The 13,389-nt window shown below is 40.5% G+C and overlaps 2 protein-coding genes across 2 annotated transcripts; one reads left to right on the forward strand and one right to left on the reverse strand.

The window, feature by feature from the left end:
* Nucleotides 1–65: 65 nt before the first annotated feature.
* On the forward strand, nt 66–7,157 carry ada2b (adenosine deaminase 2b). The gene is made up of 9 exons (XM_073481007.1): nt 66–366; nt 1,919–2,138; nt 2,230–2,440; nt 2,554–2,681; nt 3,989–4,079; nt 4,179–4,287; nt 4,368–4,525; nt 4,637–4,839; nt 7,070–7,157. Exons 1-9 carry the CDS (start codon nt 66–68, stop codon nt 7,155–7,157), a joined length of 1,509 nt encoding a protein of 502 aa, XP_073337108.1.
* A 524-nt stretch (nt 7,158–7,681) lies between these two features.
* Nucleotides 7,682–13,003, reverse strand: LOC141008363 (probable polypeptide N-acetylgalactosaminyltransferase 8). Its single transcript, XM_073480693.1, has 11 exons — nt 12,811–13,003; nt 11,922–12,168; nt 11,459–11,625; nt 10,899–11,082; nt 10,587–10,784; nt 9,594–9,708; nt 9,076–9,261; nt 8,820–8,957; nt 8,562–8,657; nt 8,321–8,488; nt 7,682–7,816 (listed from the first exon to the last, which is right to left on the reverse strand). Exons 1-11 carry the CDS (start codon nt 13,001–13,003, stop codon nt 7,682–7,684), a joined length of 1,827 nt encoding a protein of 608 aa, XP_073336794.1.
* Nucleotides 13,004–13,389: the final 386 nt, after the last annotated feature.

Here is a 13,389-nt window from a genome sequence, read left to right on the forward strand (position 1 = left end):
TCAGAAGAAAATCCTGCTCTTGTGGAGGGATCATGTTCTAGCACCCTCCTGTGGCACATAAGGACATGTTGATCTCAATCTGCCAGGCTGTGGTCATTTATGTGCCCCTTCTGTGGCTTGTGAGAGTGACCGATGGGATGCCTGACCCAGCAAAGAGGGAACTGCTGATGCGTGAGGAGACGTTCAGACAGACGGGAGGTGGAGTGGCGCTGACGGCGGCCGAGCAGAAGCTCGACGCTTACCTCCATGGATTAAAGGAGAAGGAGATGGCTGCTGCGCAGTTCCCACCTGCTATGCACTTCTTCAAAGCAAAGCCTCTCATCGAGAAGAGTCCCATCTTCAAACTGCTGCAGAAGATGCCGAAAGGTGAAGTCACAACTCATAGATTAACAGGGTTTTTCATTACTGGAAAGTAACGTAATTAAAATACAGTAACATTAGAAAATTAAATTGACATCAGAATAGCTTTGAGGACAAACAACCCGCATGTCAGGCTTCTGGTATCTACAGGGACTTCAACAAGACACAGTTTCCTCAGATTTTAATTTAATTATTATTTTCTTTGTTTTAGAGATAGACAAAACAAATTGCATAACTGCAGTGATGGCAGGAGAAATCAGAGCCTTTATGTGAGTGAAAATAAATAAAACAATCTACATTTAAGGCAATCCTGCATTCGAAATCCTACTAGTGCTATCAGCAAAGTTCTCGTAAAGTGATCGGGTGCAGTTGACTAGAATGTGCCACTTTTTGGTAAATTATTACAAAGACCCACAAATGAGCAATGCATGAGAACTAATGATATTTTTATAAATTGCCAAAGGGTTGTCTTAAATATTCAGGATGACAACAAAGACAGTGAGATTCAAAATGACTACACAGAGACGAAACAACAAAAAGAAGATATACAAAATTAGTAGTCAGCTGACATGTTTCTTTAGGGCTGATATTGATACCAATTATTAGTAATCCAGGACATCGATAATCAATAACTGGAACCGATTGACATTTACAGGAAAAATAAAAATCTTATTCTAAAAGTCGAGAATATCAAGTACTGTACTTAAGTACAATTTGGAGGAACTGTGCAATGAGTATTTCCATTTTCTGCTACTTAATACTTTCGCTCCACTTTGTTTATTTGAAAACTTTAGCAAGCTAATTCAGATTATTTAATGCTGATCAGCTGATAACTCGTGGCATCAGATAGTGTTGAGGACACTGAGACCACAGAGTGGTGACCACTAATAGAGAAGGGTTGCTGCATCCGAGCCAAAGTACGGCATTTTTCAATTTTTTTATTTTGTCGGCAATCGGACACAAAAAAAACTATAAAAATACTAATGATCTTAAAAATGCTGAATATTGGCCCAGATAATCGGTCTAACTTAAAACAGACTACAAAACGGCTACAAAGAGACACATATTGACACAAAGAGACAAAAATGGATTACAAATGTATGAAAAACAGCTTCTAGGTTGTGCAAAATGACTCGAAAAGAGACACAAACTTCTTGCTCCTTAATACTAAGGGACACAAAATGACTACTAAGTCATGCAAAACGCCTATAAAGAGACAAACAACCCAGGCACAAACTGACACAAAACAGCAAAGTGACAAAAAACAACCACAAAATAACATGAAACAACTACTAAGGCATACAAAACAAGATATACAATGATAACAAAAGACACAAAACAACACTAGACAACTATAAATTGCAGCAAATCTACTTCAAAAGAATAAATTGACCACAAAGACCAGCAAAATGACTCAAGAGATGCAAGACGGCTACAAACAGCCACATGATCTTGGTCCTGTGTGGGAGAGATGGGGGGTCTTTTAATATGTCATTTGGTGTCGTGTCTACGTTCAGTCCACCAGTCTGAGGTTGTATCCTGCTGCTTTTGGTGACAGGTGGAGCCCTCCACATGCACAGCTCCTCTCTGGTCAGTGTCGACTGGCTGGTGAAAAATGTCACCTACAGGCCACACTGCTACATCTGCTTCACGTGGGACAACTCGGTCCGCTTCCTGTTCTCCGACCGCCAGCCCTTCCCACGGTGGGACTGCTTCTACTGGCAGCTGCTCGAGACCTTGAGAGCCAAAATTGGAGACGCAGCAGGCTTTGATAACAGGTTGAGTAAGATATCACCCTCCCTTATAGATTTCAAGTCACGACCTAGTGGGAGATTTTAACCCAGATTGTCTGTTTTTGGGTGTTTTCAGTCTAATGCAGCATCTCACACTGGTCACTGTGGATCCGGATGGTGAGTACCCAAGCCAAGATGTTGTGTGGGAGAGGTTTGAGAAAGTTTTCATCGCGACTGCCGGGCTCATCACACACGCTCCAGTGTTAAAGGAGTATCTCTACAAGGGCCTCGCCGAGCTTCACTTGGACAACATCATGTACCTGGAGCTCAGGAGCGGTCTCTCAAGGGTTTGTGCTTGTTTGTTTGTTCACAACTCATCCCCAACTCCAGCCTCTCTTAAAGATATAATACAAATACCATATTTTTCATGTATATATATATATATTTTTATGTGTTTCAGACGTATGAGCTTGATGGAACGGTTCACGATAAAGCCTGGATTCTGAAAACGTTTCAAGAAGTTACAAAGAAGTTTAAAGCAGATCATCCAGACTTTCTCGGGGCTCGTATCATAATTTCTGAACACAGGTATGTATCCACCAATAAGATCACAGAAATGATGTTATATGAGGTGTGGGCAACCAAGTCGCCAGAATAAATGTTAGCAAAGTATGTTCCTGCAAAACCACAGATACGTTCAAAATTACTGTTTCTTTATGTTGCAACTTTACGCCTGTTTAGGTTGAACTTTCTATTTCTTTCTCTTCACAACACTGTGCTTATGCTCTGCTTAGATTTAGGCACAAGGAAATGTCTGTAGGTCTCCTTAAAAAAACACCTGCATTGGATGCCACCAAAACGTATGGAAATATCCTCAGGTGTCTGTAAAAAATATCCACTGGAGTGACATTTGGCAGCCGTGTTAAAATAATCTCTACAGGGACCTTCAAGAAGACACATCTCCACTTTTTTGTGAGATTGGCATAAAAAAGTTGCATAATAACAGTGGTGGATGGAATATTCGAGCCTTTTACATATATTTTTATTATGGAGTATTTACCCCTGCTGATGTTTTAAGCACAGTACATTTGTAAATGTACATATTTACTTTCCACTACTGCATAATTGTTCATGTACCACACAGATTTTCGTATTGAGCAACAGACTAAGATTGCTTCTTTTAAAATGACTTGAACAGAAAATCCAATCAAACAAACTTAACTGGGGACGATGTGCCTTCATATTAAAGCTCTGCTTTAACCGAATGTCCCTATTTGGAGAAAATTCTAGTTAATTGTGTAATTATAACTAATTATATTATCCCCTCATTTTTTATTGCTTTTGGAAAATAGCTTTAGTTAGTACGGTTATGAAAGGGGCACTCCACCAATTTTGGACTACTTAACATTTGGAAAGGGAACATAAAGAAATTGATTGGCATTATGGGAATCGTAGGATCCACAGCTGATGGTCTCAAAGTCTGCTGCTCTTTATCCAAAACACCTGCTTTCTTCTCCAATGATGATGACAGTATTTCTGCAGTGGGCAATACGTGTTTCAGCAGTAAAGTTGAGAAAATGACGGTCAAAAAAAACAAAACTGTGGGCGCCCCGGCAGCTCAGTCGGTAGAGTGCACATCACATGTGCAGAGGCCTTGTCTTCGCTGCAGTGGCCCAGTGTTCGAGTCCAACCTGCGTGTCATCCCTCCTCTCTCCCATCCCATTTCCTGTCATCTCTCCAAGCTGTGCTATGAATGAAGCCCTAAAAGGCCCCCTACAAAACTTTATACAAAGAAATCTGCTTAACCTCCTCATACTGTCAGGCATCTTGTAACATACATGTAAGTTTTGCTGCATCAACTTATTTCTGTCTATTCTCGCTGCTGCCATCTTCAGGGCTCTGGGGGTACCTGCGGTCAAAGCAGCCGTGAAAGAAGCCATTCAGCTTCAAAAAGACTTCCCAGATGTTGTGGCAGGATTTGACCTAGTAAGATGCGACATATCTCTCGTTAAGTGACAGCAGCTGACAGTTAGCTGTGACTATTTTATCTGTTTTTTCACTGAGCTTTAACATTATGATTTGCAGGTTGGCCGGGAGGACAGTGGGAGGAATCTTTGGTACTTCAGGGAAGCACTGTCTCTGCCAGCTGACCTGGGTGTCTCGCTTCCGTATTTCTTTCATGCAGGGGAGACAGGTGGGTGGATCAAAAGTGCAAATGCATGATCATTAATGTCCAAACCGTACTTTAAATCCACTGCATATGTCTGTCTGTAGATAATGAAGGCACTGACGTAGATCAAAACATTCTTGACGCCCTTCTGTTCAACACCACACGCATCGGACACGGCTACGCTCTGGCACACCATCCACTTGCCAAGGAGATTTCTAGGAAAAGAAACGTGGCCGTGGAGCTGTGCCCCATCTCAAACCAGGTCAGATGACCTATTGTTAAGGCACAACGTAAAAGAATATTTGTCAGCATCTCTTTGTCTGTCTTATATTCTGTATAAAGTACTAAGTCATGTTTGCCCTCTGACCTCTAGGTGCTGAAGCTGGTATCGGACCTTCGGAACCACCCTGCGGCTGTGCTGATGTCTGAGGGCCACCCGATGGTGATCAGCTCTGATGACCCGTCTCTGTTTGGCTCCACAGGCCTCTCCTATGACTTCTATGAAGCCTTTGTCGGCATCGGAGGGTTGAAAGCAAACCTGGGCACTCTGAAAGAGCTGGCTGTTAACTCCATCAGGTGAGAATCACCTGATTTTACTTATTTCTGTTTGTTTCTGCCTGCCAGACTTCAGTAACCATGTTTTTAGTGTGATAGTCTTCTCAGGCAGCCATGGGTTTTAAAGCATAAGTTTGAGTGATTTTCTATATTTTTGTTATCGTCATCAAATCCCATGAAACAATGAATTGATCCTAAAAACAAGTATTTTCTCCGTATGTGAAGCCGGATGTGCCTCAGTCTTCTGTGTCATAGACTTCCATTATTTACCCGTTTCAGTAACATTTACTGAATACAACAGTGCCCAGCTGTTGTAGGCTATTATTTATAATTTACAAAAGGAAAGTGTATATTTATGATCTGCTTTAAAAGACTTGGACAGTGGGAACAAATGGGCTTGGGGCTGAGAGCCACAGACAGGTTGGGAAATTCATAAAGCACAGAGAGACAAACTTCGGTTCGGTTTTGGTCTTTTGGATTTGTTGACGATAACAAATATATAGAATATCACTAGACTTACTCTTAATTTCACCGAAGTATCAAAATCTTCTAGCTGATACCTGAAACTTGCATGAAAAAAGGTAAAAATCACAGCGAACAGTGTCACCTTTAGCGTTTTTGTCATCCTCTGGTTGAGGTAGCGTGATATAGGTGCACTCTGCTGCAACTCGAGCAGCAGTGTGTGTTGTTGCTCTGGTAAATGTGTCTGCTAATTGGATTTAATATGATAGAGAGGAGCAGTGTTTCATTTGAAATATCTTCCTGACCTCCCTTCTGAAGCCTGTTTCACCACATTTTGCATCATGCACACTGTAATTTACAATATTGCATCATTTTTTAAATTATAACGCAATGAGGACTGTTACGTCCACTTGGTGAAATCAACAGGTGAACATAAACACGACAACCAAACAACCAGACAAGTTTCAGTGGAAGTGAATAACTGTGATTTATTGTGAAATAGAACAAATAACACGACGAGGTGGGGGAGGATGGGACAAAGTGATTGTGCCAAATAAATGAAATTAATATAACAAAAAGAGGCCTGCCTAAACTGCAGCTGAATATCAAATCAAACAAACAAAATGCCTCACTGGCTTATCTAAACAAAATGGCTTCTCAAAACAATACAGGGGTGGCACAACCAATAAACCTAGTGGAACAACAGTGATCACCTAAGTGTGTGTAAAAATGTACAGGGTACCCCAACTCACCTAGTCCCTAAGCAAAAATCTCCCACCACACAGCTTACCAAATACGCTTTTTAAAAAACCAGAGAGCAGAGCAAAAATGCAAGGCAAAGCAAGAGAGCGAGTGACTTTGACATCCTCCATTTTGTAAGTTCCCCTCCATCAGGATAGGCCAGCTGGGGACTTGGGGAGCCAATCACCAGTACTGCTTGTACTTCTCAGGTGAGCAGTATCTTGTAGTAATCACCTGGAAGAGAACACACACACACCACAGGGAAGGGGGAGGAAAAATACAAACACAGTGCTCCTTGGCACGTAACAAGGACAAACTGCTTACTTGTGATCAGTTACATTACTGACGTGTTCCTCAATTATAAATAGGAATGTAATGATACCAGAAACTCGTGGTATGATATCATCACGATAAATAATCAAGAAAATATCAAGATATTAAAAAATACACAGAAAAAGATGACTTCAACAATGCCCTTTTAATGATAAATCTGATACATCATGTTTGATCCATGAAATTTAATTAACTAAATAGATTACATGGTGTAATACAAACTTGAGGACGAGTAAAATTACACACTTGAAAAAAAATACTCAGAAGAACCCCAAAAAAAAGACTTAATTACAGTAATTTGAGCAGCTGTAAAGTCATTTTCACCTGTTGCGACCAATTTTTGATCTGCTTAAAAGCCGTTCTTTGAAATCCCATTCATGAAAACAGACAAACAAAATCTCATTATCTTTTTGCTCATCATTTGTCTTTTGGAGAATGCACCGCCGAAGAGAGATTAAAAGGAATAACTACTTGAAACTGTACAACCATAAAACAAAATATAGATTTTTTTTTTTTTTGATGATCTAACGATCTCAAGCAAGTTAAAGTAAAAGTAAAAAACGTACAGTACACGTTGATAGCAGTAAAGATTATATGATTTGAGTTTACAGTGTAAAACTTTCCAACTCAACTTTCCAATAATATTTCAAGCTTTTTGAAATCATATTGCAGCTCAATGAGTTCATTCTCATTAAAAGTGTTTTTCTGCCCTCAGGTACAGCTCCCTGCCGGCTCACCTGAAGGAGACGGGTTACGCCGTGTGGAAGAAGAAATGGGACGCCTTCATCTCTGCTCATTCATGACAGCCGAAACACAACAGATCCTGTTTGACTTGAATGACCCTTGTACATAATAATACTAAACTAATGTAAACATGTATAGACCGTTGGCAGCCTTTTATTTAAACAATTTATATCCAATGCAACGTGCTTCATTGGAACCACTTTGTCTTTTTATATGAAGGATAGGCTGTCAAGAGTTTAACATCCACTGAGAATGTTCTGATGGGTACTTTGTTGGAGTTTCTGGACTATTTTTCTTTAAAATAAGACGAACAGTAACCTAGTTTGTCATCATAAAAAGGAATTTCAAACATAAAAATGTAACAGCAAAGATTCACGAGGACATTTTTGTCTTCAAAACCAAGAAAAAAAATGTATTACTCAATGGTAATTCATGTTTTGTCTCACAAAGGTAAGTGACAAAATTAAATTAAAAGAACAAAAACAAAAGTTAAATAAAAACTGATCACTTTCTCAGTGATCTAGTGCAAAATGTAAAGTTACCCCAAAGTTATTTTGTCCTCTTGGCTAAGTCCACCAGTCTTTTAGTTGTCTTTGATGAGATTTTGAATCTTCCATTTCTGACCGCTGCACTGCTGAAGGACAAGCGTGTAATAGTCGTTTTGACCCATCGCAATTTCTAGACATCTCTTTGTTTCTCTGTTCTGGATCGGTCCATTCTGGGAATAAAACAAAAACAATAAAACACTTGTTTTTCTCTAAACAGAACAACCTCTTTGGTGTGGATTTATATTTTTTTTAAAGGAGACATTATGCTCATTTCCAGATTCAAAATGTATTTTTAAGTTACTACTAGAATAGATTTACATGCATTAATGCTCAAAAAACACATCAGTTTTTTTTTATTTCTTTTTTATTTGCTGTGTTTTAGCTCCCGTCTTTAAGGCCCCCCCTCCCAGTACCTGGTCTCCACTATCGCTTTTACAGCTATCAGTGTTTGAATGTTGAAAATGTGTGACATGGTGACGTAGTGTGTTATCACGAAGTCACAGAATTAAAGCCAAGACTACTGATGGGACGTGTTTTCTGTCTCCCGCGTACCTCCAGCAGACTTTGAGCTTTTAAACTTTCAGTGCACAAAACAGAACATATATCACACACTGAAGCAAAGGTATATTAAAAAAAACTGCATAAAAGGTCTCCTTTAAAAAACTAATATTTACCTGTTTGAAGTCCCACAGCATGTGGAACTTCTTCTGCTGGGCTTCTTTGCACTCGTACAGTCCCGGGTCGACTCCAGTGCCGGGGTCCACCAGACAGCGGTTACTGTTGTACTTATGAGATTTTATTCCTCCGATGTACAGTTGTCCATCAGTGCGATAATAACAGTGCTACACCAAAGAACAATTATTATCCACGGACAAAATATGACAGTCTGTGTATGCAGTGACTCTGTGAACATACCTGTGGTCCGTAGTAATGGCAGCCATATGCAATGGGTGTGTTTCCAGGAATTGGGCCTTGGTCGATACAGAGTTCTGGCTTCAGGTCATTAATAAGCTGCCAACAGTAGCAGAAATAAATAAATAAATTTAAAAAAAAAACCTTTTAAAAGATCCATGAGAAGAAATTGCTCTAAGGTTAGAAGTCATTTGGAACATTTGGAAACCACAAGTTTACATGACAATCGATGTGATATCAGAAGAAATTGTTCCTACTCACCGCTCCGTAGCCTAGCAGGTTTTTCAGAGGGTCCAGCAGGGGGTAAACGTTATCCAGATACCACTTAAAAGGCTTGCAATTCAGCCTCTCTCTCAGTTTTTTCCTCTCAGACACATCCCCGATGTCTATCCCATGATTCTGTGGGAAATATTTTTAAAAAAGCGACAAGTAGAAGGTTTGCATTCTTAGTTATATCCTCAAAAATACTCTGTTGTGAAGTTGCAATTTATGTGAGAAATGAGGGGTCATGTCTTACCTCCAGGGGAAGGTTCCAGGCAATGTTGACGTTGTGTTTATATTCATCCAGCCACACCTCCGCCACCCTCAGCGCATTACGTTTCATCGTTACGCTCAAGTCTGGAAGATAAGGCTTTCTGAACCGTTCGATGTGGGCAATTTTAGAGCAAGGTATGACTTCTATGCTTCCTCCACATAGCCACACCTGCCAAACAGAAAGTTCAGGTACTTTAAGTAGACAAACAAAGATTAACAGTCCTTTTTCTCGCAGCTGGAGGACCCTAGAGGCCTGGAGCACCTGGATATGCAGCATTTTTCTGTTGCGCGTGTTTTGACTTTGCATCCAGAGCGTTCAACTATATGTTTGTGTTGTGTATATTTGCAATGCACTTCCTAAATGCTGCGCATGTGTTGTCAAATTGATGAAGATGTTTCCAAATTTGCAAGTTTTTTGTCCATTCCGCATCTAAAGCAAACTCGACACAATACTTTTTGGACTTTGATTACAATCACTGTGAAACATTCTGAAAATCTTACCCGGATGCCGAGCTCCACGTTTTCACCACCGTATATTTTCATTCCACCATCAAGGCTTCCGATCTCTCCAAAGAATTTGCGATCAGCCACGAGAATCCCCATGATGGACGGGCTCCTGAGGGTGGAGAATGAAACATTAAGAATTTGGAATCAATGAAAAGACCAACCAGTCTTCATAACCTAAATTATAGTAAGAGTAATTAGAGTGGTTAACGGGTAAGTCTCCCAAAGTAATGAATTTGGGAGAATTTTTTTAATGCAAAAAATAAGCCGGCAGATGACCTATAACTGCCCCTAGTAGCTGGAAAACACAATGGGTCCACATCATATCGAACTTTCATGGTCCAAGTTCAAATTTGATCACTGAAAATGAACATCCGAGGAATTATCCAGGCGCCTGGCAAAAAGATGTTTTTTGTGACCTCAACATACCTGTTTGACAGTAACAGAAGCATAAACTCAGAGTTCTTTATTTCCTTATTTCCACTAACATTGTGCGTAAGAAATAATCAAAAACAAGTGTTTAGGTGGAAAAGCAGCCTATGCAAAATCCATAAAACTATATAAACTTGCATAATTTCCAGGTTTAGGCCTGAGAAAACTGATAAAAACTATATATAGCTGGCATGTAAGTGGCTTAGAACAGAGGAGAGGAGAGGGAAGAGAGAGTGGGTCTCGTGTCTACACAACCACTCGTTAGCTGTTGTAGGCTTCAGGGCGAGCATAGAAGCTCATATCTGGTTAAATGAGGTGTTAATCAAACGACAGCCATCTCAGGATCTCTAGTGTTGCAGTTTTGCAGCAAAATTTGGAGTTTTGGGCAGATAAAAGCATCTATGTTTGCAGTTCATCTCCATTTATGCATGGAATACTGTGTTTTGGACTAAATACTTGATTGAAATGGATCTGGTTTGGGAAGAAGAGAAGACGTTGGATTTTGATTCATGCAAATAAGCTGGATGGGCTGGTGGGAATTATGAAGCTTTAACTTACTTGGCAGGTTGTGTTTCGTCCTTTAAATCGTACCACTCCGGTCTGAAGGACTCGTACATGCACCACAGAGCCCAGTCAAAGGCATCCGCCGCAGCAGTGTAGGGAGCCACTGTCAAGTCATAAAATCTGACGTTGTCGAACACTGGTGTCAGAATCACTGTCCGGTCCTCCTTAATGCGAGCTAGCAATGGCTCTGCCCTTGAAACACAGCGACAGTTTTAAGATGCATGACATGACAGAACAAAAACAAAAAGGTGAGGTGAGACAGGTTAACTGAAACATGAAAGTTCATCACTCAGCACACAAACCAACCATTGTACATGGACTTCTATGTGAACGTCCAAGATGGCCACCACGTCCCCTTCAGCAGCCTTCCATCCCGACAGTCTGGCCTGAGTGAGGCCAAGCTGCTCCGAGTGCCGGACTTTCTTCACCAGGCCTGGATGCCCCTCGTGGATGTAGTTGATGTATTCATCCAGGCTCTCCTTCAAATCCTCTGCAAAATGTTATGTCATTAAACATTTCAGTAATCCGAGTTGTAGATTCAGTCGACAATCAGTCAACCAACCGGTGTTTCATTGCTGAATCGCAAAATACCCCAACTGAAGGGTTAATCAAACCTTCTTTTATATGCATCTCTTCACTAGGAAGTATCTGAAAAGGCTGCTCTCTTCTTAAATGCAAATTAACAGTGATGTGAGCTCCACATGTGATATGCTGTTCTGGCTGCAGAAACCTCAGATGCAAATATCTGAAATATCAAAAGCTAAATTCACTGGAAGTAGGAAAGCATCTTTTGGGAACTTTAAAAGTCCAAATACGACTCTGTTCAGTTCAGAGTTATCTACTATAACCTGATGGTCAACCTGTACCGTTACTGCTGTGATCGTCCACCAGTACGATATCCCTCAGGAGCCGAGCTGGTGTCTTGTCTATGATGCTGCGGACGGCCCTCTTGATGACAGAAAGAGCTTCGTCCAGGTAGATCAACACAACGCTGATTGTAGGAAGATCCTCGGGGTACTTTTTCTCAGCACACCTGTGAGAGGGGGAAAAAGGTCTGAATAAACTACATGAATGAATTGAAAAGGTTTTTGATCAGTATTATAGTAAACTGATTTATATTTTTTGGCCATTTCAGCCAAATAATAAATACAATTATTCAGAACATATTTTAATGATTGAATTTGAAATTTAGATTGCAGATGTAACTTAGAATTTGGGTAGGACCTGGGTCTCAACGCCTAACAGGGCTAACAAAGCCGTTTTTTTTTTATTGGCACCATAAACTCTATGTGTCTAATCAGTTCCTACATCAGCAGGATGTTTGATCACCTGCGTGGCCTGGTGTCAGGGATCTCTCTGTTGAGGGGCAGCCTGTCACTCAAGAAGGCGTTGTAGCCGTATCTCTGAAACAACCTCTCGGCCTCCTTCTGCTCCTCTTCTGACAGCTCGTCTCCCCACTTACTGAACAGAGCTGAGTTCGGGTACAGCTTCCTCACCACCTTCCTCTCCTTCTTCACCTCTGCCATCGCCTGTGGCGCTGCTGGTTCCCACTTTTCAAGTTTATTCAGCACATTTACTGTGGACACAGGAGAGTATTTGTTTTATCCTCCAATGATTCTGATGTTTATATAATTAAAAGGCAGGTGGCTGAACAAACAGGTGCACCTCCCTGAAACAAAACTACAACATGCCTTATTTCAAGATCAAATATAAGTCAGTGTCAGGCAGCTTGTTGACACGATGTGAACTCATGTGAAATTACATCATACAGTGTATACAACTGACATTACCCTGAATAACTGCAACAGGTGTCTTGGTGACTTGCATGGCAAAAAGGGGCCGAATAAAGCTTAAATGTGAAAGTTCAAAATTTAGCCTAAAGGATAAGTTCACCCAAAAATGAAAATCATTATCTGCTCAACCTCATGCAGTTGTCATTTTCAAGTTCAGATAACTCTAAATGTTTTCATCCCTTTAACATTAGAGTTGGTAAATGATGAGTTAATTTTAAAAACTCTGTATACTGTTTTGTTGCTTAATAATATATTTTTTGTGAAGATTATAATTTCTATTAATTTAAATCACCAAAGTTACGAAAGCTGTCAGATAAATGTAGATAGTGAACTTAAAGGTACAATATTTGGAATAGAAGTATTTAGCATAAAATAAAACTTACTTTTACACACAGAAAACAAACAGCTGTTGGTCTGAGACTCACCCAGCTTGTTGATGTGTACCTCCATCTTATCCATCCTCTTGAGTATTCCCTGACCCCTGATGGAGTCATTGTTGTGGGCCCTCTGAATTTTCTCCACGCTGGTTTTGACTTCTCTTTTAATGGAGCTGAGGTAAAATACAGCGGCAGTCACGGCAAAGACCAGAAGTGATCCTTTAATCCAGCCAGATCTCATCCTGGGCCTTCTGTGTATTTCACGTGCATTGAAAGAAAAAGGAGGAGGAAGTGTACCTCCACCTTTAATTCCAGGTGCTCTCTCTCCTGTCACTTTATCTCCACCCCCTTCACACACAAATATACACACACACACAAGATACAATACAGTCAAACACGTTGATGCAAAAATAGCCGTGTTATCAGATATCCTAAAGTTCACACCATGTTTGTTGGACAGTTTTCAGTCCTGGTTTTTTCTCCGATGCCTCTTTATTTCATCACACCTGGTGTGCAGGTGGAAACCATTAGCTGTGGTTAGCCGGGACTGACAGAAAAGTCTGGTACAAAACAACTTGCCTGAAAAGTCTGGTGTTTTTTAAGGGTTTAGTCATGCTGAGATTCTGT

Source organism: Pagrus major, chromosome 14 (genome assembly GCF_040436345.1).
Source record: "Pagrus major chromosome 14, Pma_NU_1.0".
In the NCBI taxonomy this organism is placed as follows: Eukaryota; Metazoa; Chordata; class Actinopteri; order Spariformes; family Sparidae; genus Pagrus; species Pagrus major.

Bases quoted from the DNA above. Each gene is read 5' to 3' on its own strand.
- ada2b (XM_073481007.1), top strand. From the start codon at position 66: ATGTTGATCTCAATCTGCCAGGCTGTGGTCATTTATGTGCCCCTTCTG. The intron at 367-1,918 runs GTGAAGTCACAA...TTTTGGTGACAG, and splicing joins GCTGCAGAAGATGCCGAAAG to GTGGAGCCCTCCACATGCAC. The intron at 4,080-4,178 runs GTAAGATGCGAC...TATGATTTGCAG, and splicing joins TTGTGGCAGGATTTGACCTA to GTTGGCCGGGAGGACAGTGG.
- LOC141008363 (XM_073480693.1), bottom strand. From the start codon at position 13,003: ATGAGATCTGGCTGGATTAAAGGATCACTTCTGGTCTTTGCCGTGACT. The intron at 11,626-11,921 runs GTGATCAAACAT...CCCCTCTCACAG, and splicing joins CCTGACACCAGGCCACGCAG to GTGTGCTGAGAAAAAGTACC. The intron at 9,262-9,593 runs GTAAGATTTTCA...TCTGTTTGGCAG, and splicing joins ACGTGGAGCTCGGCATCCGG to GTGTGGCTATGTGGAGGAAG.